The sequence below is a fragment of the Rhinolophus sinicus genome, chromosome 14 (assembly GCF_057876585.1).
Source record: "Rhinolophus sinicus isolate RSI-liver-muscle chromosome 14, RSI-T2T, whole genome shotgun sequence".
Taxonomy (NCBI): Eukaryota; Metazoa; Chordata; class Mammalia; order Chiroptera; family Rhinolophidae; genus Rhinolophus; species Rhinolophus sinicus.
The window spans coordinates 49,238,823-49,265,138 of NC_142514.1; the positions used below are offsets into that span (position 1 = coordinate 49,238,823).

General features: G+C 38.8%; 2 protein-coding genes across 2 annotated transcripts in view; one reads left to right on the forward strand and one right to left on the reverse strand.

The window, feature by feature from the left end:
• Positions 1-16,733, forward strand: part of IL23R (interleukin 23 receptor) — a 54,293-nt gene extending 37,560 nt beyond the window's left edge. The window contains exons 8-11 of the mRNA XM_019731100.3: positions 3,472-3,561; positions 5,948-6,053; positions 8,555-8,645; positions 13,273-16,733. Coding sequence (XP_019586659.3) covers positions 3,472-3,561; positions 5,948-6,053; positions 8,555-8,645; positions 13,273-13,926 — 941 coding nt within the window. The 3' untranslated portion in view covers positions 13,927-16,733. The remainder of the gene's footprint in view (positions 1-3,471; positions 3,562-5,947; positions 6,054-8,554; positions 8,646-13,272) is intronic.
• Positions 1-26,316, reverse strand: part of C14H1orf141 (chromosome 14 C1orf141 homolog) — a 163,148-nt gene that overhangs the window by 100,917 nt on the left and 35,915 nt on the right. The gene's annotated exons all lie outside the window — the stretch shown is intronic.

Genomic DNA, 26,316 nt, shown 5'->3' on the forward strand with positions numbered 1-26,316 from the left:
ATATTCAAAATATATAAATAATTCATACAACTCAGCAACAAAAAACAATCTAATTAAAAAACGGGCAGAGGACCTGAACAGACATTTCTCCCAAGAAGACATACAAATGGCCAACAGATATATGAAAAATGCTCAACTTCACTAGCAATTAGGGAAATGCAAATCAAAACCACAGTGAGATATCACCTCACACCTCTTAGAATCGCTATCATCAATAAGGCAATTAATCACAAGTGTTGCAAAGGCTGTGGAGAGAAAGGAACCCTCATGCACTGTTCGTGGGAATGTAAATTAGTACAGCCACTATGAAAAACAGTGTGGAGGTTCCTCAAGAAATTAAGAATAGAGTTACCAAATGACCCAGCAATCCCTCTTCTGGGTATCTACCCCCAAAATCTGAAAAAATTTATCCATAAAGATATATGTATTCCTATATTCATTGCAACATCATTCACGGTGGCCAAGGCATGGAAACAACCAAAGTGTCCTGTGAGAGATGACTGGATAAAGAAGATGTGGTACATATACACAATAGTGTACTACTCGGCCATAAGTAAAGATGAAATACTACCATTTGCGACAACATATGGATCTTGAGATTATCATGCTGAGCAAAATATGCCAGACAGAAAAAGTAGAGAACCATACGATTTCACTCATAAGTGGGATATAAAACTGAAAGCAACAAAGGAACAAGACAAACAAACAAAGAAACAAAAACATAGATGCAGACAACAGTTTCATGGTTACCACAAGGTAAGGGTGTGGGAGGCTGGTAGAAGAGGGTAAAAGGGGTCAAATATATGGTGATGGAAGGAGAACTGACTCTGGGTGGTGAACATACAAGGCAATATATAGATGATGTATTATAGAAATGTACATTTGAAACCTATATAATTTTACTAACCAATGTCACCCCAATAAATTTAATTAAAAAACAAAAATCAATATTAAAAAGAAAATTCTAAACTTTATCCAGGGAAATAAGCTGATAATAATAGGCAAGAAAATGTTGAAAAAAAGGTACAGATTAGTATTATCAGGTAGTTTTAAATGTGATATAATGCAATTAAAATTTACAAATGTACAAAGAAATACGATGAAAGATATTCATAAGAATAGGATTGATTAATTACATACATGACTACAATGGAATACAATGATGTAATAAAAGAGACTTAACCTTAAACAACAAAAAAAGAAAGAAATGGTTCTTTTTCTCTCCCTTTTATTTTTCCTGTTAAAATTCTTTTCTCTTATAGTTACTGTTTTTACGATGAAAAATGTTAAGTATGATTTAAGAAGAAATGATCTAACCACTTGGTGGCGGTATGCCATGAAGAATACCATCGATATGGCTTCATTTCAGTCCTACACACAAAAATTTTGCCATTGGCTTGATTTCTTCTATAAAAATCTTGTTTATAAATTGTCTTACTTCAGATATCTGTTTCTTTGTGAAATTACCCTCTGACAATTAAGCCTCTCTTTTAAATGATTTTAATCTAACTTAAATTAATGCACCTAGTTGATTTGAAACTATGACAAACAAAGACCCTAAAGGAAGATTGTGTTTATTCTCTATTAGGCCTAATAAAGCCCTAAACAAATATGAAAATTATTTTTATATGATGAAAATTAACATCTGAAGTTTCATTGCCAAATAACCACCTGTAGTTTATACAACAGAATTATATTAACCTGTATTAAAAGCCAACAGCACCATATATTCTTTTAAAATAAAAAACGCTAATTTTAAAATAATGAAAGTGAAAACAAAAATAATTCAGCAACAGATGCTATAAACCCCTGATTTTGTCAAATTAAAAATAGTGTTACATTTTAATGTAATATTGCTCTTAAAATTTCAAAATAACATACCGTGTTCCTCTGGAAATAAGACCTGGCTGGACAATCAGCTCTAATGTGTCTTTTGCAGCAAAAATTAAATATATATAATATAATATAATTAATATAATATATAATATAATACCGGGTCTTATTTTATTATAATGTAAGACCCGGGTCTTGTATTAATTTTTGCTCCAAAAGACGCATTAGAGCTGATTGTCTGGCTAGGTCTTATTTTCGGGGAAACACGGTAGATGCAGGCCTGAGAATGACCATAAGCCTATAAAATGCTAATTTAGATGAATAAACCTGGCTGTTGGCCATGGCGCATAACCTTGCTCTGTTCCAGTTAGATGGAACCACATACTTGGGAACAAAAGAGACATAGTGAAGCACTGAGAAACCAAAAAGAATTTCTGATTCGTCACAATTCACAGTGAAACATTTCTCTCTTGCTGTGGCGAAGCCAGAATAAAAACACAGAAAAGAACTTTTGGCTTTTCTGATGTTTTCATCTTCTAAAATCTCCTACCCATTGTCCTTAGAAAACTACTCTTCAATTGCGCCTGTGCTGGCACCCATATCAGCCTTTTTCAGTAATTTCCAAAGACCCATAAGAATCTATTAATTGGAACTCTGATATTTTTTCTCAAAGAGAGTTGTTCAGGCCACAAAGCTTATTATACAAGTGTGTGATATCTCCATGGTTGTTAAGGACACCTCAAGTTGTGATTTCTCCCTGGCCCCAAACTAATTTTTTTTTGAAGAATTTGAACACGGAAATCAAAACGAATGAATAACAGGGTTTGAGGCACTCTTGGGGATCCAGAGCTTAGAACCATTTTCAAGAATGTCTTCTGTCAGCTGGGAGAATGGTGTCCTTGAAGTCACCTCTGGCAGCTTTTAATTATCAGGAGGGAGGAGATGGGTAAGGAAGCGCCAGGACTCTTTTGAGTTCAGGCTGAAAGCCAGTTAGCTGCCAAGGTTGCTCACCCCACCCTGGTCAGAAGCTTTCATTAGCAGTGTCCTGACAGCCTTTATGTCTGGCCAGGTTCTTTGCCAGCAGGAAAGGAGCAGAGGGAAGTCATTAATAGCATTCCACCTCTGTGTTACAACCTCAAAAGGTCTGTTAGTCAAAATTAGGCTTCTTATATGAAGCCAATATGCTGTTCACCAAGAGCATCCCAAAGATTGGGCAAAGGCAAAAGTGACACATCTTGGAGGCTCTCAAGGAAACCTAAATTTATTGCATCATCTATTGGAAGGAATCACATAGAGGCCAGTTACTGTGCATTTTTTTCTGGTTCAGGGAATGAAATAAAGCTCCTTGGTATTTGTTGCCTAGAAGCCTCATGAAATTAGTGGATACACCTGGAAGTTTTACAAACCCTAAATAGTTTTTATTGTTTTTTCAGTGTTTCTTCCTTTGGGATTTACCTAATTAAATAAAAAGAAGAAAAGACACACATAATCAAAGGCCTTTGCTTTTATTCCATCTTTCGAGACTATTAGTGTTAGTGATTTACTTTAATTATCTCCAAACAAACGAAGAAACTTCCTTAGGAAATTGGGTAACCTGAGTGCAAAATATAAAAAGCTGACGTTGTTTTCTCTTTTAAGTTCCCCAGGTCACACTGAAACCATTTCAACGTGATTCTCAGAATTTTGGGCTTTTAAGTGCTTCCGTCTTTAAAGGACATCTTACTTCTGGTAAGAAAATACAACGTAGGCTTTTCTAGCAGTCTTGACTAATCAGTCATTTGAATTCCTCATACTGAAAAACGTGTCAGGCATAAATTTCTTGATAAGATTTGCCATATGCTTTCTTTAGGAAAATAATCCACAGTGATCTGCTTAAAGTTGATTTTGCCAGCTTTTGCTCTGGGTTGGATACATTTTCATTTTCATTGCTGGGGCTCAAGACCTCAAAACTTCTTCTTTCTAAGAAATTTCCATTATTTCAGTTCTACCGTGTACTAAGAGTTTTATATACATCATTTTTTTCAATGTTCAAAGCAACCTGGTGAGATAAGTGTTCTGTATCTATTTTATAGATGGGAAAACTGGAGCTCAGAGAGGTTGAGGAACTTGTCCAAGGTCACACTAAGTGACAGACTAAAACTTAAATCCTGTTTTCCTAATCCTCAAATATGTACTCTTTCTCTCATACAAACAAGCTCCTATTTTATTTGTTAGTATGACTCAGGATTTTCCATTGATGAGCATACCTAAATGTTTTAAGCATTAAAAAGATATTAGATCAGGTTTCCAATAGGCACGTATAACTCTAAACAGAAATTTCAAATTGAAAAGCTTTAGTCATGACTATTTCACCACGGACCACTGGTAGACCATTTATCTCCTTGCACAGAAATCTGGCAGGAATAGGCTAAGAATTTCTGCAGGTTATATTGACATTCTTTGGATTTGTGCTTATTTATTCAACAAATATTCATTAAACAGCTACTATGTGCCAGTCACTGTTCTGCATTCTGGGGAATCAGCAGAAAAAAAAAAAAAGAGAGAGAGAGAGAACAACGTCCCTGTCTTCCTGGGGATTCCATTCTAGATAGACAGAGGGAGAAAAACAAACAAAACAAGAAGAAAAAAGTCAGGTGGTGATAAATGTTAAAAAAGAAGCATGAAGCAAAGTATGGACACTCTAGATTTGTACATGTGAATCAGTTATAAGCCAAGTGCTTAAGTTCGGTATAGATCCCTAATTACAGATGTCTTCAGAGGTCTGAATCTTGATTCATCTGTGGGAATTGTGGAGGCTAGGCACTCACGGCAGCTCTGTTAGATAGGTATTATTATCTTTATTTTACAGAAGAGGAAACTTGAGCTTCGGCAAATTATAATTATGCCTTGAGGTTACAGAGCTGATAAATGGCAGAGTCAATTTCAAACACAGGTATCTCAGGTCACTCTGCTCTATCCTCAGACCCCTTGCCCAGATCCTGTTAATGTGGGGTTTCTCTATCCTCCTTCAGGCACAAATGCCCAAGGGGTATGTGGCAGTCAGTACCTCCCATTAGTTGCATGAAGTCCTCAGCAATTGTGTTTTAGTCCTAGGAAAACACTAAGTGCATGTCCCGCTGGGACTTTGGAATGATCTAAGCTCCACAGGCCTCTGGCTACCAGTTGGCTTTAGGAGAGGGTCTGGACAGCCTGAAGACCCCTAAGTGTGTGGCAGGTGTAGCTGGGAAATAACTAGGGTAGGGCCCATATAGCGTCTGCCATGTGGTACGTATGTGACAAACATTTGCCAAAGGAAGAAAGGAAGTGGGATGGAAGGGAGGTCAATATCCAGTATGGCTCAGAACACAGTCCAGTGTGATACGTCATTTCTCAGTTGTAGTTTATGTCTGAAAATAGAAAATAGGGTTTTACATGTAGTAGGGAGAAACTGTGATGAGCCTAGTGGGTAACACGTTAAATATAGTATATTAATTATTTAAAGATTTCAGGTAATTAATTCAACTTCAAAATGCAAGAAAAGCATTGTTAGCATGGTTTTTAAAATAAAATGTGAGTGTAAGCTATGTAGCAATATAACCTATATTGTTCTAATTAGAGTGAATGTCCTTTCTCAGAAGAAAAAAATTCAGGAACAATAAATTTTGAAGAATGGTGACAAGTTGTATGTAGCTTCTGTCTTGCACAAAAGGCTAAAAAAGGAAACCAGAAAACCTCAGTTGTGATTTTGGCCAACTTTAGACTTTGTTACAAGCAATTGGGAATTCTCACTTGTGTCAGACAAACCAAATGAGGTTCATCACTAAACCTTTTTACATAAAACATGCATGCGCAAGCTCAGAAAAATGTCTAATGCTCACCACATTTGCCAGAGATGCACTTCTAGAAATCCACTGACATCAGATATATGCAGCCTGATTTTCTCAAACAGAAAGTACTGTTGTGCAGTTTGGAAGGGCAATCACGCTATAGCCCAAGGTAAAGGTTAATTTTGTTTCCCCCTTTCTCTTTCCCTTTGAGATCAATGACCTTCACTTTGAGCAGAGTAGAGAGAAGGATTATTCTGACATCACATAGACACTTATGCTCAGCTAAAATTATTTTTCTTTCCTTTCAGGCAACAGGCAACAAGACATTGGATCTTTATCAGGAATGGTCGTCTTTGCTGTTGTGTTGTCAATTTTTTCATTGATTATAATATTTAACAGATCACTCCGAACTCGGTATGTTTTTGTGGAATTTGTTTTCCAATTTAGACCATATATGTGTACCATCGAAGTGTAGTCAATTCAGTGATATACAAGAAAAATCCATCAACGCTTTTACTCAGAGAAAGGAAAAGCAAACGGAACAGTATTTAATGAATACCTGCCCAGGCCAAACTCTTTACAGACACCATTCATTTTATCTTCACAATGACCCTGCCAGAAAAGCTCTACAGCTTAATTTATGGGTGACTTACATGAGGCTTAGAAAGGTTAAGTGGTTAGCCCGAGGTCACTAAGCACTAGCCAGGAGTCCAGATCCAACAGATATCACAACTCATGTACTCTCCTTCACTCCACAGCCTTCTCACTGTGCCTTCACATTTATCTACAGTGCCTGGATTCTTTAGAGTGGTTAAGTCATAACCTACCTCAAATTCTATCCAAACAAATCTCCTGAGTCAGTATGAAGAGAAGTGTGGCACCATCTGAATCATCACTTTGGTATCAATTATGTTAGTGTTTTAGCCTCCAACCCCAATGCCCACTCTCCTTGGCCTGCAACAGTCATTTTTTTCCAATATGGTATTAGTGAAGATCTATGCCTAGTGATGGAAAAATGAGGCTTTGAGGAAAGTAAGGCCTTTGATTTCCTAACGTTTACTAGATACACGGAGGATGTATCTCTAATTGTTTCATGTGGCAATGTCCCAGTACATCCAATCACTCACAAATAGTAACACATGAATGTTCTTTGCCTAATAGGCATTGAGTTTCTCTTTACTGCCATCACTTGCTTCATGAGATAATCTTTCTTTTAAATTTATAATTGAAACACAGTAGAAAGATTTAGAATAAGTACTCTAAATAAAGTATACTAGTGATTTTTTATTTATTTATGTAGACTTCTCTTTCCTCAGAACTTAAGTATTTAAATTACACATTAATAAACATACCCCTGGTACCCATGTGAGACGAGTAAACAAATACGGAACTTTATTTTTGGTTGTTTTAAAATATACTTGATTACAAAGTCCTTTGCAGTATTTTAATATTTAAACTTATACCACATAAAAATATTAATATTTGTGTTGTTATCCAAAGATGTCCTAGTTAGTGTGAAATTTTAAATAACATTAAATTTGTTACGAATAACCTAAAAATTAATTTCCTGTTGGTAATGACAAATAAGAAACAGGACAATTCTTATTGCTAATTTAATTACTTCAATAAGTATTCTTTTTAAAAAGATAAAAGAAATAAGATATAATTCCAATATAACTATTTTACATATGAGCAGATACTGTTATTTACTATAAATATGCATTCTTTATATAAGCCTTATATCAGAAATAGAACTGGAAAACAGAGGGTAAAATATTTTAAATATAATGAAATGAAGGGTGGGTAAATATGTGTATAGACATATTTATATGTTTTCATTGTAACAGCATGCTGTATAAAATCTTTTTATAACAGCATTAGCTTACTAATTTGGTCTAATTTTAGGTTATAGAAAGAGTGTGAATTAGTAAAAAAGCTGAATCATAAAACAGTCTACAAATATGTGTAAAGAAATTATTTTTATCCTACAGTTCAAGGTCAAATTGGGCTAGCGAAGCACATTCAGTCGTTTTGGTTGTTACTTAGTAAAAGTCCTTGGACAATCTGCTTAAACACATAAACAAGTCTGATCTGTTGTTAATGGTGCCTTGTTAACAAGGAAAATTGTGCCAGAAATCAGTTTAGTCTCTTTTAAGTTCCTGGCACAACCTCTTTGCTCAAATCAATTTTTACTGTAAATGTACAAAGTGCTTTCAACACAGTGGCAGTGACAAGGGGTAACGTGGGGGAAGAAGTGAGTCATATACAGCTTCTCCCTCTTCTTTCCATCACCCCACCCTAGCAATCCTTAATAAGCACACAGCCTAAGTCAGAACTGGTATTCTCACTATACCACACAACTGTGAGGCAGCTACCCCAGCCTCCTGTTCCATCCATATAAAGAGAGTTTAGAGCCACCACTATCATCTCAACCCTATTTGGAATCATTACAAATTCAGAAATAGAGGAGCTCAAATTATATGTTTTATTATACGACATTCTCTTCTTTAATATTTTTCTGTGGTTATGGTCACTTTGGTAAGTTCTACAAAATATCCCTAAAGTTTTCCAAACGTTTTCATGCTGGTATCTCCTGCTTATAATGGTTTGCCATTTCTAACATGTGTATAGTTTCACTTCCAGGGTGGTTGTCCCATTTATCTTGAATCTAAGTGTGTGTGTTTTGAAATGTTCCAGCTCCTTAGAGAGAAGCAGAGCAATAGAGAGAAGAGGAAAATCTGAGTAGATATTGAATCAACTTCTCAGTTAACTATTTAAAGTCAGAGATGGAAATCTTAGCTCCTGCTTCAGAAAGTTTGATTTTTATTCTAGTTGATTCCCTAATCTCCTATACGATTGCCTGTAACAATCCAAAAGCACAATGCTTCTTCTGATGTGTCATTTTTGTTTTTCAGAATTAAAAGAAGAATCTTATTGCTAATACCAAAATGGCTTTATGAAGATATTCCTAATATGGAAAATAGTAAAGTTGTGAAAATGCTACAGGTAACTAAACACCACCAAGTAAAAACTAAATGGTAGCTGTGACCAAGAGTGCAATACAACACAGTAGAATTTCCATTCAAATAAATACATGCGTGTGTATACTAGCATAACTGTATAAACATATGCAGAAACAAAATTATACATATTTCAAATCATACTTTAGAGAGATAAAAGAATGGAGTTAGAGAAAGAAAAGAGACACAGAAGAAAGAAACAATGCTACTCAAAAGAGGAAAATGACATGAAAGATTGTAGGCCAGGTGCCAGAGTCACTTGGTGGCCACACAATTGGTAGGTTTCTTCAGGGACCAAAGGAAGAGGGCAGAAACGCTCAATAGAATGAACCGCAAAGACACAAAGGGGCTTCCATCTTACATGAAATTGGAGAAGCAGGTGGAGCCCAAAGAAGACACCACTTCACTCCTGAGACCCAATGGAATTCAAGAAAATAAATGAGAGGACGGTAGCAGATGGTGTCACCAGAGGTGGGCCAGGTTTCCAATTTAGCAAAGAAGAGAAGGGTGAGTTGGGAAGACCCGCAGGGTATAAGGGACTTTGCTGGCAATGGAGGAACTGCTGGTGATTGTGGATGAGGGGAATCTATTGTGTGTGCTCTTTCTACTTTACAGCACTCTGGCCTGGCCGTCGAGGAGCTTAAAACCCAGTTGATGGGACAGACACATTCTCCAAGTATTGCAATGCAGTGATGTAAGTGCAGTGACAGAAATGAGACGAAAAGGAATATAGAGCAAACATATTGAAAGATAAGTAGGAATTGCTCAGGAGAAACATTCAAAAGAGAGAGGACAACATGATCAAAGGCACAGAAGTGAGAAGATCATATTTAGTATTGCTTTATCAAAAAGCTTTACTTGAGGAGTGGCTAGAATAATGCTGGAATGGTGAGTGGTATCAGATCACAAAAGGTCTGACTGCTACGGAACTCAGACTTCATTCTGATGACCAATAGCTTTCAAACTTAAAAAAAAAATTATTTTTAGCCTAGGATCTCTGTGTTCAAATGGTGCGAGGAAGACAAGTATTTGTAAATCAAATAAATTGGCTTTATTTGGAGTTCTGGTGAGCCCACTAACCAACTCCTTCCCCAACCCCAGAGAAGTCCCTGAGGCAAAAGTTTTTAGCCTGGGTTGCATATTAGAATCCCAATGCTGAGGCCACAACCCAGGATCTCTGGGGAGAGATGGGCCTGAGAAGACCCAAGAATTTTCCAAAGCTTCCCAAGTAATTCGACTACTGTTAAGTGGTTGAAAACTATTGCTAAAGACAATGAGGAGCCAGTGAGGGATTTTCAATTGAAATTTTCAATGGAGTCACAGTCCCAGGAAAGAGGCAGAATTAGGAGGGTCAGAGAAATGAGCATAGTAAGGTGTGGACAAAATGTCGAGCAGCAAGGATCCATAATGCTGACCACTCAATAGAAGGTCTATAACATAAGGAGTAAATGAATCCATGGAACGTGACAAGGAGCAAGTCACTGGTGGTCCTGGCCAAGAGGTTCAGTTGAGAAGTGAATGGAAAGTGAGCACATGGGGACTGAGAGTGGAGACATCTTTGGATGAGTGTGGACTAGAAGGGAAGTGAAGGAAGGGGCTATGCTGACATGTGATCAGCTCTCAAATACTAGTAGAATGGATGAGTAATAGTAGCTCCAGAGGGGTGTGGAGCCAGATGCATGCTTGTGATAAATTGGATAGGCCTGAGGATTATGACAGAAAGAGAGGGGAAGTTGATTAAACAAGACTACGAAGAAGCAAGGAGGGGATATTCTAAAGGGAAGAGGTGGAAAGTACACCTAGAGCAGGAGAGATCTTTGTCTCCGGATACATGAAAGAGAGAAAGGGTGTGCGTAGGGTTGATTTCAAAAGAGGTAATGTTGCCTAACAGTGGAAGGGTGATCTTAAACAGCTGCACCCACATATGTAATGAAGTACATAGTTAACAGTTAACCAAGGACAAGCATATATTCACCAAACTACAGATAATAAATACTATGGTCTTAACATTCATTCCACTTCAAGGTTCTATCTTACTCACACATTAATTATCCTAGAGAATTGGGGATTTTTATGGCTCAAAGAATTGTCTCTGATCTCGTTGTGATCACACTCTCTTCTTCCTCTATCATCCTTACTCTGGAATAGTCCCCATTGGCTTTCATTGTGATCCGATTCCCACCCACTTCTCCATTCAGTTGCCAGCCTGAAGTGGAGAAAACGAATGCCTCCTTCCTCAGAACACAGCCGCTTTGCACTCTTAGTTTCCTATAGTATGTCTAGTTCCTTTGACTTCATCTGACCTTGAACAACAGTGGTGCCCCCTTATTTGTGGTTTTTCTTTTCGCAGTTTCAGTTACCTGTGGTCAACCTTGGTCCAAAAATATGAACTGGAAAATTCCAGAAATAAACAATTCATAAGTTTTAAATTGTACGCCATTCTGAGCAGTGTGATGAAATCTCGAACCATCCAACCCAGGATAGGAATCACCCCTTTGTCCAGTGAATCCACATGGTATATGCTACCCGCCCATTAGTCATTTAGTAGCCATCTTGGTTATCAGATTGACTGTTGCAGTCTCACTGTGCTTGTGTTCAAGTAACACTTATTTTACTTAATGATGGCCCCAAAGCACAAGAGTAATGATGCTGGTAATTTGGATATGGCAAAGAGAAGCCACAAAGTGTATGTATGTATGTGCAGGAAAAAATATAATATAACAGTCATATGCTGCTTAATGATGGGATACACTCTGAGGAATGCGTTGTTAGGCGATTTTGTTCTTGTGCAAACATCACAGAGTGCACTTACTACAAACCTGGATGGTAGAGCTTACTACACACCTAGGCTGCAGGGTGCAGCCTATTTTTCCTAGGCTACAAGCCTGTACAGCATGTCACTATACAAAACAACAAAGGATTAAATCAAGCACAAGAGAAAATGATGCAATCAAGAGACAAAATATACACAAGATGGATGAGGCTGCTGCCAGTGTGACACAGTAGTGTTACAGCAAACGTTTTTCTTATAAGTAGAAAGAGCACTCTAAAACAATGATAGAAAGTATAGTATAGTAACTACATACAGTAACACAGTAGTTTATTATGTACATAATTGTATTGCTATACTTTTATATGACTGGCAGTACAGTAGGTTTGTTTATTCCAGCATCACCGCAAACACCTGATTAATGCATTGCCCTACTGTGTTATGACAGGTATGATTTGACTAGATGATAGGAATTTTTCAGCTGCATGATAATTTTATGGGACCACCATTGTATATGCGGTCCTTCATTGACCGAAATATTGTTATGTGGCACATTACTATATAGGATTAGGTACTATCGTTGATTTCAGGCATCCACTGGGGGTATTGGAACACACTCCCTGTGCAGAGGAGGGGACATGTCTGCCCGTCCTAATCCAAACCTTGTAATAAATTCCGTGGGGAGGTTCAGCATGAAGAAAATTTGAGCACTTCATGCTGTTTTATTCAAAAGTTTCCTTTTTGCCAAACTTCCTTCCCATTCTGGGCTCCTGGAATTAGAAGAGAACCTTAAGGTTTTCTTCAGATGAGGTTTTGTTCTAGTCAGCCCAGAGTGCTATAACAGAATACAGAGTGGCTTAAACAATGAACATTTATTTCTCACATTCCTAGAGGTGGAAAAGTCCAAGATCAAGACACTGGCAGATTTGGTTCCTGGTGAGAGCTCTCTTGCCGACCGCTGTCTTCTTGCTGGATCTTCACAGGGCAGAGGGAGGATCCATCTCTCTCCTGTTTCTTCTTATAAGGGCATTAATCCCATTCTTGAGGGCACCACCCAAAGACTAATTACCCCCAAAAAAACCCCACCTCCTAATACCATCATATTGTGGGATTAGGGCTTCAATGTATGCATCTTGGAGGGACACAAACATTTAGTCCATAGCAGCCAGCTATAATTTTATAATCATGTTGTGTGGGAGTTATTTGCCCTAGGAAGCCAGCCATCCAACTGGAAGGCTTCGAGTACTTTTCATACACAGAAGAATCATCAGGCTTTTATACAAATAAAACCCTTCTTCGTCTATCCTCCTGATTATCACAGACATGTCTGAATTGTGAATAGCTGCACATATTTAGAACGTCAACTCAAAGCACTTATTACAACTTTATTCTCAAATGGAAGTAAAACACGATTCTCCCCCTACTCCATTTTGTCATTGAAGCAACAAAATATTTTCTTGTGGTAAGGCTCCATAATATTAAGAAATATTGCAAAATATTTCAAAATCCAAATTTTAAAAGGCCCTGAAATAATATTCCAGTTACTAGTATGCAAAATGCTCTCTCTCTAAAACTTTTAAAAGCACTGAGACATGTGCTTAAAACATGGATTATTTTTATTTTTCCTTTCTTTTAGTCTCCTCAAGGGAAAATTTAATAAAGATTTGGAATGAAGCAGGATAACAAAGGACAGAGCAGGAGATCATATGGGAAGAGAAACAATATGAAAAAAAGAAGGGGAAAAGGACAGTTGAGGGAAAGCAGAATTCTACTCCTTATTCAGTTATCCAGCTGGCCCCTTAAATGTCTTTTGTAAAATAAAATGATGTTTTCTTCTTCCCAGGAAAAGAGAGAATATGTGAATAATAACTCCAGCGAACAAGTCCTATATGTTGATCCAGTAATTACGGAGATAGAAGTCTTTCTTCCAGAAGAACACAAGCCCACAGACTCCAAGAAAGAAAAGAATACAGGATCCCTGGAGACAAGAGACTACCTGCAAAAATCACTACTCACCAATGCTACAGTTGTGTATATTCCTAATCTCAACACTGGGTATAAACCCCAGATTTCCAATTTTCTCACTGGGGAAAACCATCTCAGCAATAATGATGAAACAGCTTCCTCAACTCTCAAACCATCAGTTGATTCCGTAGACCGGGGAAAGAATGCCCAGTTTAAAAAATACCCTAATTTTGCTTTTTCTGTCTCAAGTGTGACTTCGCTAAGCAACACATTACTTCTTGAAGAATTAAGCCTCATTTTTAATCAAGGAGAATGCAGTCCTCCTGACCTGCAAAACTCAATAGAGGAAGAAACCACCATGCTTTTGGAAAATGCTTCACCCAGTGAAACTATTCCAGAACAGACCCTGCTGCCCGATGAATTTGTCTCCTGTTTGGGGATCATGAATGAGGAGTTGCCATCTATTAATTCTTATTTTCCACAAGATATTTTGGAAAGCCATTTCAACAAGATTTCACTCTTGGAAAAGTAGAGCTGTGCAGTCAAAATGAATGTGGGAAAGCTGCCTTGCAATCTGAAGTTGGATCTCCTCACTTCAACATAAATTTAATTCTTCCCTATTTCTTAAAATTAAAGAATTAAGGTCCAAAGATGGAACATACCTCGTGGTCACAAAAGAAGCAGCAATATTAGGGACACTACCGATATATTTTTTTAAAGTATCAACTATATCCTTTTCATCTCCCCTCATTACAACACACAAAACAGATCTCTCTGTTGTATGAAGGATAAATCATACAAAATATGTGGTAGTGAAGTAAATGCTGAGGATAGGTCTGTAAAATCGAGACATTAATATTTGGTTGGAAGAGGAGAAGCAAATTTAATTTTAATTTTATTGCTTAAAATTCTCCATATCCTCATCAAACATAACAACAACAAAATAAGCAAAGGATAGAAACAGAGGAGCAATTAATTAGGATGTTTGCTGCATTATTTTTTCTACCTTCTATTCAGGTGTTAGAGATTTGATCTTACCTTATTTGGATCTTGGACAAAGAGAGTTGTAAAATGATGTGTGGAAATCATGAGATTGCTATCTTCATTCAAGTTAAGAGTGATGACATTATTTTCCTGTGGTGTAGTTGGTGTATTAATTACACCATACAAGAATTAACGAGGTAGCAGAGGCAGGATCAGTAAGGTGTAATTTATTTTGTAATCAACTATACATTAGACATATGTCAGCAAATTACTGTTAAAACAGGTATCTGTCCAAATCTGGGATAGGAATAATTGCCACACCTGTCATTGCTCCATGTCCCATGTCTCCTGCAGACATCAGTAGCTGATCACCACATGCCTTTCTGCTGAGCCCTAAGGTGGCCTCAGAATCATGTCAAAACAGAGTGCCTGATGGCAACAATCAATAAGGGCTGGGACTGAAGATGAACTCTACTATGAACCAGGTCAATATTAAAAGGTGGGTGATCTTAAAAATATGTAATGCATATTTTAAGCTGAGAAATGGTACCCAACACACTTCTCTGTTCCAATTAACTTTTATGGTCAAGGGGAAAGTTTTTTTTATGATCAGAACAATTTGAAAATCTCTTTCTAACAGTTGTCAATATCAATAACTTATATTCAGATTAAACAGTTTAATTTTATTATAACAAATCATCAGTTAACCAAAAAAAGGACCAGTTGGTTAGCATGTGTTTAGCACATATGAGCAAGCTATTTTGTTTTGTTTGGGGCTTTTCTTAAATAAAAATAAAAATGCTAAAAGCAGTTTTGTTTTCATTAAGTGTCCCCGTGAGGAGGATGACCTGGTTTTCGTCCCAGTGTTAAATATGGTAAGTGTGCCCTTTCATTCTCAGAAGCATCCCTTGTGGTCATCATATGGTCACTCTATCTGTGAAGACTGTTTAATGTCCAGCATATAAGTAATTTATCTCAAATCATCTCTTTTTTTTTCATGGACAATCTTCTTTATTTTACTTTATATCATTTACTAAAGCCATTTTACTCCAAAATGGAACATTATTCACAGTGTAGAAAACATTTCCCCTGCTGTGAAATTCTATGCTACCTATCCTAAAATACGTGTATATTTGTTGTATTTTACATATTTTGAGAGTGTATTTTAAATCACTAATGAAATGCTAATATGAAATATCTTGACTTATAAATGATTATATGCCTTTGCTTTATTTGTCTCTAAAGGGAGAACATAATGAAGCAAAGAGGCAGGCAGTATTTGAGATAGAAATATCAAAAGATTGAGATAAATCTTTAATGTTTACTAAATGATGAAGACATCTGTTAACATGTGAAGATTTTCATAGTGTATTTCAATATAATTGTAAAAAGTCTCCCATCAAAAAAGCTTGTGTCAAGCTTAAAGGATGGCAGCATTATTTGGTGCTCTCCACATGCTTCCATTACAGTGAGTGCCTCCTTTAGAACTTTCTTCTTGCCCTCTGGAGTGGAAAAGGGGCTGTTTTCTCTTCCTATGGGTTTTTTTTGCCACACCCACATTCAGCATGGAGGAGACACTTCTAGTTCCATCTTTGCCATTAGCCCTTGTGGTCCTAAAAATTGAGGCTATACCTGTAACAGAGGCAATGTACCTGCCATTGTCCCAACTCAGGGGAAATTTCAACCCTTCATCACAATGCAACCTCGGTAAATGGGCAAGGGTTTTCTTCTATGATTCTTTAATACAAGTATTCACTGGGTATTGAATGCCCCTTCTACGTGCAAAGTACTCTGGGCGATATGGATGTTAACAAAGTCCCTGCAGCCTTTGGGCATATATTCCACAGACAAGAAACAGACAATCCATGAGACTAAGTCATTGACCTTCAAGGAGCTTACATTTTAGTGCGGAAGGGGTTGAGGATAGGAGATGGAGGCAGAAAAACTAAAAAAAACAATGCCAGATAATAAGTGCTGTGTAGAGAGGGAAAATGGGGTGATGTGGTGGAGAGATACTGGCAGGCAGGGAAAGTCTCTCCCAGGAGGGGTCTGACAATGCCATTTGAATTGTAGGTAGGAGCCAGCATGTGAGAATCAGTTTGCCACTGATAAGTCCCTTCTATAGAAAAATTCTCCAGTGGCTGACATCTCTACTTCTGTCCCTCCTCTACAAGTTGCCCCTAACCCCACCTCCTGCCACCTCTCCTTTCCTCTGCCAGAATTTTCTGTAGATTGGGGGACAAGTGTGTATCTTTCTATCTTTCCATTCAACTCTTCGGCTTATATTTTCAATCATCCTCCCTTTGACATAGAGGAAGCACATGACTGTGGCACAGGGCAGAGTTTTCATAAACAAAGTTTAGCAACTGAAATGAAATGAAAGCTGTTGCAGAAGCCCAAACTGTAAAACAGGTGAAAGCAAATTCCTGTTGAAATGGAGATTGAAGGCCCCGCCCCCCCGCCCCCCCCCCGCCCCCCCCCCGCTCCTGTGTGGCTACCACTGAAGCAGCCTACACATAAAGTATGAAAATCCAAGGCCGGGGGGTTCTCTCTTCCATACCTGGGTGATCTGGATCCCAGAAGAACCTCGAGAAGCCCATACCTCAGATTGCACCAAAATTTCCATCTCAGCCATAGGTTGCCAACCCAGGCTAATGGGACCAGAATTCCCCCAAACCTCCTTACATCTTCAACAACTTCATAAAAGGGAACTTTCTCTCAGAGATTGCTAATAGAGGCAGTACTATTTGCAATAATTAACTTGTTTCTTTCCAATTACTTTATCATAAATTTCTGGGTTTTGTTCAACTTAATGTTCTTTTTGTGATCACTAACAATAAAATACTGTGTGCGAACATAATTAGATTTTATAATCTCAAAGACTGCTGAACTGTACTCTGGTTTATCTCTTTATGAAGTAATTATACCAATTTAGGAGGTGATGTTTTAATAAGAAGTGTTACCCACTTGGCAGTCATTATTGATTTAAAATAAAAGAAGTGATTAAAAACAATTTATGGAGATCAGTGAGAGATCCAAGATAGCAGAGTAGATAAATGTGCCTGCCTCCTTCCATGAACGCATTAAAATTACAACTAAATTATAGAACAATCAACCTGGAGAACTCTCTGAAGTCTGGCCGAACAGAAGTTTTATAACTAAGATTATAAAGAAAAAGCTACATCAAGACTGGTAGGAGAGCTGCAGACATAGAAGAGGTTGGCCTCACACTTGCATGTGATGGTTAACAATCAGGAGGGATATCGGATGTGGAGGTTCCCCCAGAAGACAGAGGGACCCCAGCCCCATACTATGCTCCCCAGTCTAGAGTACTGGTGCTGGAAAGAGGAGCCCCCACCATATCTTGCTGTGAAAAACAATGGGGATCCCAACTGTCCGAGTGGGATGGAAGGCTGCAGGAAACCCAGACGTCCTCTTAAATGGTCTACACATAGATTCACTAGCTAGTAGACACTTGCCCTGGGCTCTGGTGGCGGAAAAGTGACTTGGGGGTCATCGGAGACATACAGGGAAAGACTAAGGTGTATGGTTTCAGGGTAAGGACTAGAGGACAGTCATTATCTTCCCTGTGCGTGGTCCTTCTCCTCTGCAGCTGGCGGGCAGGTGCCATCTTTCCTGTGTTGAGCCCTTCCCACACAGAGCTAAATCTGAATCTGATTGGCTCGGTGAGCTCCACTGCTCTACCCTGATGACTCCCTGGGACCCTGCCCTACCCAACCCCCTCAACGCTGGAGGCATTTTCTCAGCTAGCAGCCAGCTCCATCTACTCTGCACTCTTTCTTGGACAACTATTGGGGTTCATGAGCCCCAGGCAGGTGGTGACTGGCCTCGGTGTGCTCTGAGACTTTTGATGAGTATGTCCAGGCTTAGCACTGCCACCAAACCAGAATCTACATTAACCTGATGACCCCAACTCTTCCCACTCTAGTGACTCCCTGAAACCTTGCCTCACCCAACTTGCATACCACATGAGGCTCTATCAGTGGCTGAACCTTAAGGGAGCAGGCAGGTGGCAGCAGGCCGCGGGGTGTTCTGGCTTTTTGTGGCGCTACCCCAGGCCTGGTACTGGTAAAAGCCACCCTTGGTTTGCAGCGTGGCCTGTCCCACATGCCTCTAGGTTTAGCACAGGCAGCAGCCAACCATGGATAGCTTTGTAGGTCCTATCAGGTAGTCCCCGGCCAGTCACAGGCAGTGGGTGACCTGGGCCTGCACCAGAGCCCCTCTCAAGGTGCCTCAGAACCAATATACTTGGAGTTTGGCTTTAGACCACAGCAGAGCACTGCCCAATTAGCAGTATACACAAACGGTGATCTCAACAGGTGCCAGGGCCCACTGGGGCCAACGCCGCTCTGTGGCGTAAGGCCCACAGCTGACCATAAGCTGTGGACATGGCCAAACCCTACAACCAATCAGCCTGAGAGTCAATCCAACCCACTGATGAGCCATAGCAATCAAGGCTAAACTATAACAGAAAAGTAAACACAACCCACACAAGGGACATTCCTGGAGCACACAGAGCAGGTGACCAAGGAGACAGTGCCACAGTTCCACAGAGCACCTATTACACAAGGCCACCTGGCCAAGACTGGGAGACATAGCAGATCTATGTAAAACATACAAATACATCCCAAATGAAGGAGAAGTCTCTAGAAAAAGAACTAAACAAAATGGAGGCAAGCAACCTATCAGAGACAGAATTCAAAACAATGGTTATAAGGATGTTCAAGGAACTTAGTGAGAACTTCAACAAAAAGATTGCAAGCATAGAAAAAGACATGGAAACAACAACAACAAAAAAAACAGTCAGAAGTGAAGAATACAATAACTAAAATGAAGGATGCACTTGAAGGAATCACCAGCAGACTAGATGAAGCAGAGGGTCAAATCAGCAATTTGGAAGACAAGGTAGCAGAAAACACCCAATCAGAACAGAAAAAAAAAAAGAAGAAGATAGTTTAAAAGACCTCTGGAACAACATCAAGCATAACAACATTCACATCACTGTGGTACCAGGAGAAGAGAGAAAGCAAGGGATTGAGAACCTACTGGAAGAATTAATGACTGAAAACTTTCCTAACCTGATGAAGGAAATAGACACACACGTTCAGGAAGCACAGAGAGTCCCAAATAAGATGAACTTAAATAGGCCCAAATCAAGACACATCATAATTGAAATGGCAAAGATTAAAGACAAAGAGAGAATCCTAAAAGCAGCAAGAGAAAGGCAATTAGTAAATTATAAAGGAGCTCCCATAAGATTGTCAGATGATTTCTCAACAGAAATTTTGCAGGCCAGAAGAGGTTGGCATGAAATTTCAATGTGGTGAAAGGAAAGCACCTACAACTGACAGTACTCTACCCAGCAAGGCTATCATTTAAAATTGAAGGATAGATACAGAGTTTCCCAGACAAGAAAAAGCTAAAGAAGTTCATCACCACCACACCAGTATTACAAGGAATATTATAGGGAATTCTTTAACACAGGAAAAAGAAAAGATCAAAATTATGAATAATAAAATGGCAATAGCTACATATCTACCAATTACTTTCAATGTAAATGGATTGAATGCTCCAATCAAAAGACATAGGAGGGCTGAATGGATAAGAAAATATAAAACCCTTACCTATGGTGCCTACAAGAGACTCACTTCAGATTGAAAGATACACATACGTTGAAAGTAAAGGGATATTTCATGAAAATGGAAATAAACAAAAAATCTGGAGTAGCAATACTTATACCAGACAAAATAGACTTTCAAACAAAGGCTATAAAAAGAGACAAAGAAAGACCCAGTAATCCCACTTCTGGATATTTATCCGAAGAAATCCAAAGGCTCCTTTCAGGAGACATGTGCATCTATATGTTCATTGCAGCAATGTTTAGAATGGCCAAGATGTGGAGGCAACCTGGGTGTCCGTCAATAGATGAATGGATAAAAAAGAGGTGGTACATACTTGTATATACAATGGAATATTGCTTGGTCATGGAAGGGTATGGGTTCTTGCCAACTTCGGTGGCATGGATGGACCTGGAGAGTATTGTGTTGAGTGAAGTAAGTCAAACAGAGAAAGACAGAGGAATGTGATTTCGCTTATATGTGGAATCTAAAGAACAAAATAAACAAACAATACAAACAAACTCATAGATACAGAAAACATTTTGACGGTTGCCAATGGGAGGGGGTTTCAGGGGGTGGGTGGAAAAGGGGAAAGGATTAAGAAATACAAATTGGTACTTACAAAATAATCATGGGGATGTAAAGTAAAGCATAGGGCATATAGTCAATGAGATGGTATTAACTATGTATAGTGCCAGGTGGGTACTAGACTAGTCAGGGGGATCACTTCTTAAATTACATAAATGTCTAACCACTATGCTGTACACCTGAAATTAATATAATATTGAATGTCAACTGTAATTGAAAAATTAAAGTGTGTGGGAGGGAGGTGAAGGGGAATAAGAGGTCCAAACTTCCAGGTATAAAACAAGTCATGGAGATGTAATGTACAGCATGGGGAATATAGTAAATAATATTGTGATAGTATGGTATGGTTGCTGGACTTATCATGGTGATCACTTCTTTAGGTATATAAATGTTGAATAACTCTGGTGTACCCCTGAAGCGAATATAATATTGTATGTTAGCTATATTTTAAAAAATAAATAAAAAACAATTTATAGCTATCTCTTGGGTAAAAGCATGAAACCAATATAAAATAAATGAATTATGATTCATGGAGCCATTTTTGTACAACTTTCTTGGATGCTATAGTTAAGACAATTTTATAAGGAACTCTAACAAAGGTTTGATAGAATGTCATTATGTCTCTTTCCCACTGCTAAGATTACACCATTAAATCCCAATTAATGTTTCATGGTATGACTCCCTTAGAAATTTTGCTAATTTCACTTTTTTCCAACTTACTCTGCATCTTTTTATCCAGAATTTCCATCAATTTTCTTTTCTTTCTTTCTTTTTTTTATTAGTTTCAGGTAAACAAAGAAAAATAATAGACACTTAAACCCCTCATAAAGTGATAACACCCCCCCCAAGCTACTACCCCTCTGACATCTTAGAATACTGTTACAATACCATTAACTATCTTCCCTATGTTATACTCCACATCTTGTAATACGTATATAATTACTTATAGTTGACATTCAATATTATTCTACTTCAGCTTCAGGTGTATAGCGCATTGGTCAGGAATCTACACAGTCTATGAAGTGATCCCTCTGATAAGTCCAGTGCCCATCTGGCATCTTACATGATCTTTACAACATTGTTGGTTATATTCCCCATACTGTATTAACTACCAATTTGTATTTCTTAATACTTTCACCTGTTTCACCCTTCCCCCAACCCCATTCCCATCTATCACCAATAGATTTAGTATCTATCTGGCATCATACCTAGTTATTGCAATATTATTGACTATATTCCTTATGCTATACCCTATATCCCCATGACTACTGTATATCAACCCATTTGTACTTCTTAATCCCTTCCCATCCTTAAATCCCCTCCCACCTTAAAGAAGTCCCTCTAAGATCCCTTTTAATACTGGTTTGGTGATGATAAACTCCTTCAGCTTTTTCTTGTCTGGGAAGCTCCTTATCTGTCCTTCAATTCTAAATGATAGCTTTGCTAGATAATCTTGATTGTATGTCATTGCTTTTCATCACTTGGAATATTTCTTGCCACTCCCTTCTTATCTGCAAAATATCTGTTGAGAAATCAGCTGCCAGTCTTATGGTGGCTCCCTTTTAGGTAACTAACTGCTTTTCTCTGCTGCTTTTAAGATTCTCTCTGTCTTTAACCTTTGGCATTTTCATTGTGATGTGTCTTGGTGTTGGCCTCTTTGGGTTTATCTTGTTTGAGACTCTCTGTGCTTCCTGGGCTTGTATGTCTATTTCCTTCACCAGGTTAGGGAAGTGTTCTTCAAATAGGTTTTCAATTCCTTGCTCTTTCTCTCCTCCTTCTGGTATCCCTATAATGTGAATGTTGGTACGCTTGATATTGTCGTAGAGGCCCCTTAAACTCTCCTCAAGTTTTTGGATTCTTTTTGCTGTTCTGGTTGGGTGTTTTCTGCTACTTTATCTTCTACATCGCTGGTTGGATCCTCTGCTTCATCTAATCTACTGTTGGCTCCCTGTAATATATTCTTCATTTCCATTACTGTATCCTTTATTTCTGACTGGCTCTTTTTCATGGTTTCCATCTCCATTTTTTATGCTTCCTATCTCTCTATTGAAGTTCTCCCTGATATCATTGAGCATTCTTATAACCAGGGTTTGGAACTCTCCATCTGATAGATTGCTTATCTCCATTTCGCTTAGTTCTTTTTCTGGAGCTTTGTTCTGTTCTTTTATTTGGGATATGTTTCTTTGTCTCCCCATTTTCGCTGCCTCCCTCTGTTAGTTTCTACGTATTAAGTAGGGCTGCTATATCCTCCAGTCTTAGTAGAGTGGCCTTACGTAGTATGTGTGCTGTGAGGTTCAGTGGCACAGTCTTTCTAGTCACCTGAGCCACACGCTCCAGGTGTGTGGATTGTGTGTGCCCTTCTCTTGTAGTGGAGCCTTGGTTGATAATTGCACATCAATGGGAGGGACTGACCTTTGGGCTCACTGGTTGTGAGGACTGGCCTTGACTACAGTGGAAGAATTGTTGTGCAGGGGCTGATCCTATGGCTCAGCATCTGCCTCAGCAGGGCTCTGATGCCTGCCCAATCTGCTCCTTGGGTGTGTCGCACTTGGAGGCGGCTGGGTGATGCTCCAGCTCGTTTTAAAACTGGCCACTGGGGGCACCAGCTCAAGGACCACCTTGGAGGGGATCTGTTGTAGGTCAAGTTAAGCCACAGCCCGTGCCCCACCCGGGGCCACCCAGCAGGAGCCACAAAGAAATCCGCAGATGTCTGCCACCCATGCTATGCTTGGAAGCGCTTTGAGAGGCCAAGCCACAAACCAAGGCCGGCTGCCACTAGTGCTGGCTTAGGGCTGCTCAGCCAGAGGCACAGGACGTGCTCAAGCTAGATTCTGCTAGTCTGGGTTCCGTGAACCTTTGAGAGACCCTAGGAAAGTGCAGCCTGAGCCAAGGCAGCAGTCTGCATGAAAAAGCCTCTCTCTGAAAACGTCCTGGGTATCTCTTGGGGAAGGGGAAGGGCTCACCAAGGAAACAATGGCCTCCACCAGTTCCACCATCCAGGAGAAAGCTGCCTCTACAGCCCCCATCTCAAGCGAGACAACTCAATTCTTCACCATATGTCCGTGACACCTTTCCAGCTGCTGCCCCAGCCCTGGAGCTCAGAGCGAGTGATCCCATTGGTGGGTAAGTCCATATACAGTCCCTTTCAGAGGAGCGCCTGGGAGTGCAGCCGCACTCAGTCTCAGTCACAGTCTCTGCTGGTTTTCACAACCAGAAATTATAGGGACTTCTCTCCCCGGCACTGGAACCCTGGACTGGGGTGGGACTGGGATCTCTCACTCATCTCGGGGTGGGTGAGGATACCTCCACAGCCAAAATATCCCTCCTGATCTTCAATGGTCACACACAGGTGTGGGACCAGCTGTTCCACGTCTCTGCTCCTCCTACCAGTCTGGAGGTGGCTTCTTCTGCACATCCTTACCTGAAAGGCTTCAGTTCAGCTTGATTTTAGGCGATTCTCAATAATGGTTGTTTTGTAGATTAGCTATAATTTTGATGTGGTTGTGAGAGAAGGTAAGCATAGCGTTTACCTACTATGCCATCTTGGTTGTCTCCCTCCACAGGCAGAATTCTTCCATAAATTTTCTGAAGATGCATTTCCTTTAAGCTTATGGTCACGATACAACCTATTATTTAATTCTCATAATTAGCAGTAGCAAAAAATTACGAATATATCTTAAATGGTCCATTTTTATTTGGGATAGTAAAAGGATTCTGGCCTAGCTTTATGAGAAGAAAAAAAAAAAGTAAACTAAGCAAGCGTTGAAGAAACAGTTCTTTTTTGAGATCCTTGATTCAAAACTTCAAGTAAAACAAAATGCTGTTTCTAAAAGGCATACCTAAAATTAGTGACTGTCAGAACACAGGAAGGAAATCATAAATAGTCAAACACTGGAACCCAAGTGTGAGTTACGGAAGTCAATAAACCTGACTTTATACTTTCTGTTCACATCCTGCCTGAGAACTTTATTAGAAGTGAGTGAGAGAGAAAGAGTGTAATAGTAAAATTTTAAAAAGTACATTTTTATTTTTAAGCTACATGGTAATTCATGAAAAAAACACCTTAAAAAATCAAGGTGATACCAATGTAAATGGAGTGAAAAGTGACAGTCCTCTGCACACCCCTGCTTCTCACTCCTCCTCCCCATCATAAAAATTCTCAATAAATTAGTGTTTCTCTGTCCAGTTTTTTCTTAAATGGTTAAATTGTGGTATTGTTCTGTGACATGCTAGTTTCACCTAACAATACACATCTTGGAAATCTTCACATGTTGTGAAGATACATAACTTTATCTTATTCTTTTATAGTTGCATAGTATTCCATAGAATTAATTGTCTTAGAATATGTTTACTATTCTCCTGTTAATGGACATTTAGTTGTTTCCAATTTTTCATTACAATACCCATTCCTGTAATACGTCCTCTTATATACATCGCCACACGCATATGAGAATTTGGGGGCAGAGGATAAATGCCTAAACGTGTACAGCAAGAGGGGAATGTGAGGTACCTACATGAGAGGCAGGAAATGTCAGTAGACTTGTGGGGTAAAGAGGAGGTGAAGAAACAGGACTAGAAAAGCCCCAAAGCATGCACTTTTAGGTAGTGTAGGACTGCTCTTTTTCACCTACTAAACAGCACCAACCCTAAATTCCTATCATATCTCTGCTATTTTGTTTTAAGTGTTCAGATTTCATAGCAAACATGCAAAATATATGTTCATTGGATACTGGCTGACATGATACTTATTTCAAACCTCTTCTTATCTGGATTTAAACAAAGTTTATTTTACTTTGGGATTCAATGTAGAAGATTTATTCTACCTTAGTTGTTGACATTAAAAATCATTTATATTTCCTTAAATGAGGCGATTAGAATTTTAAGAAGTTGTCAGCTGCTAAGTATTTGCAAGTTCATTTTCTCCTTCTTTTAGTATTCATTGCACATTCCATTCAATGTGCTACTTTGGAGATTTCATTTGATTGAATAGAGGCAGCATATGTTGAACGCTCTGAGGGATGGGCGGGAGCTTGCTAAGGCCCAGAGTAATGCAGAAAAGCAATTATAATGCAAAACAAAAACAACAACAAAAAACCCAAAATGTTTTGGAAACATGATAGATGATAGATTCAACCTATCCTCATAACTTTAATGAAACAATAATTTTTAAAAGTACTTTAAAACGTATTTTTCCCCATTTTGTTTCTTTTGTTTTACTAAGCCATGGAAACCTTCATTTAGCAAAAAATTTGCAGAAAAGCATAAGGAACTACAAATATAACTGATGTTGCAAATAGATGGACTGAATTTCCTTTTATTTTCTGCTGAAGAGCTTGAATTAAGACCAAACAATCAGGGTTTTTGAATTTTGAATCTACCACATGCCAAGTGTGTGACCTTGGATAATCACAGGAGTTGGGTGTCCTCTCTCCTTGTCCTATTTTCTCCGACAGGGATCCCAATTTTGGTGAACCTTGCTAAAGATTTGACTGAGTTGACGGCTGTCTCCTTCCTGAAGTACTTTCTTTACTTCACTCCAAAGACACCACAAGCCCATGACCTCTTTCTCTGACCACTCATTTTCAGCCTCCTTTTCTGGTTTCTCTTAGCCTCTCCGTCACATAAATGTTGGAGGCCCCACAGTTCTGGCCTTAATTTCTCCTTTGGTGAGTGCATCCATTCTTAGAGTTTTAAGCATTATCTACATGTCA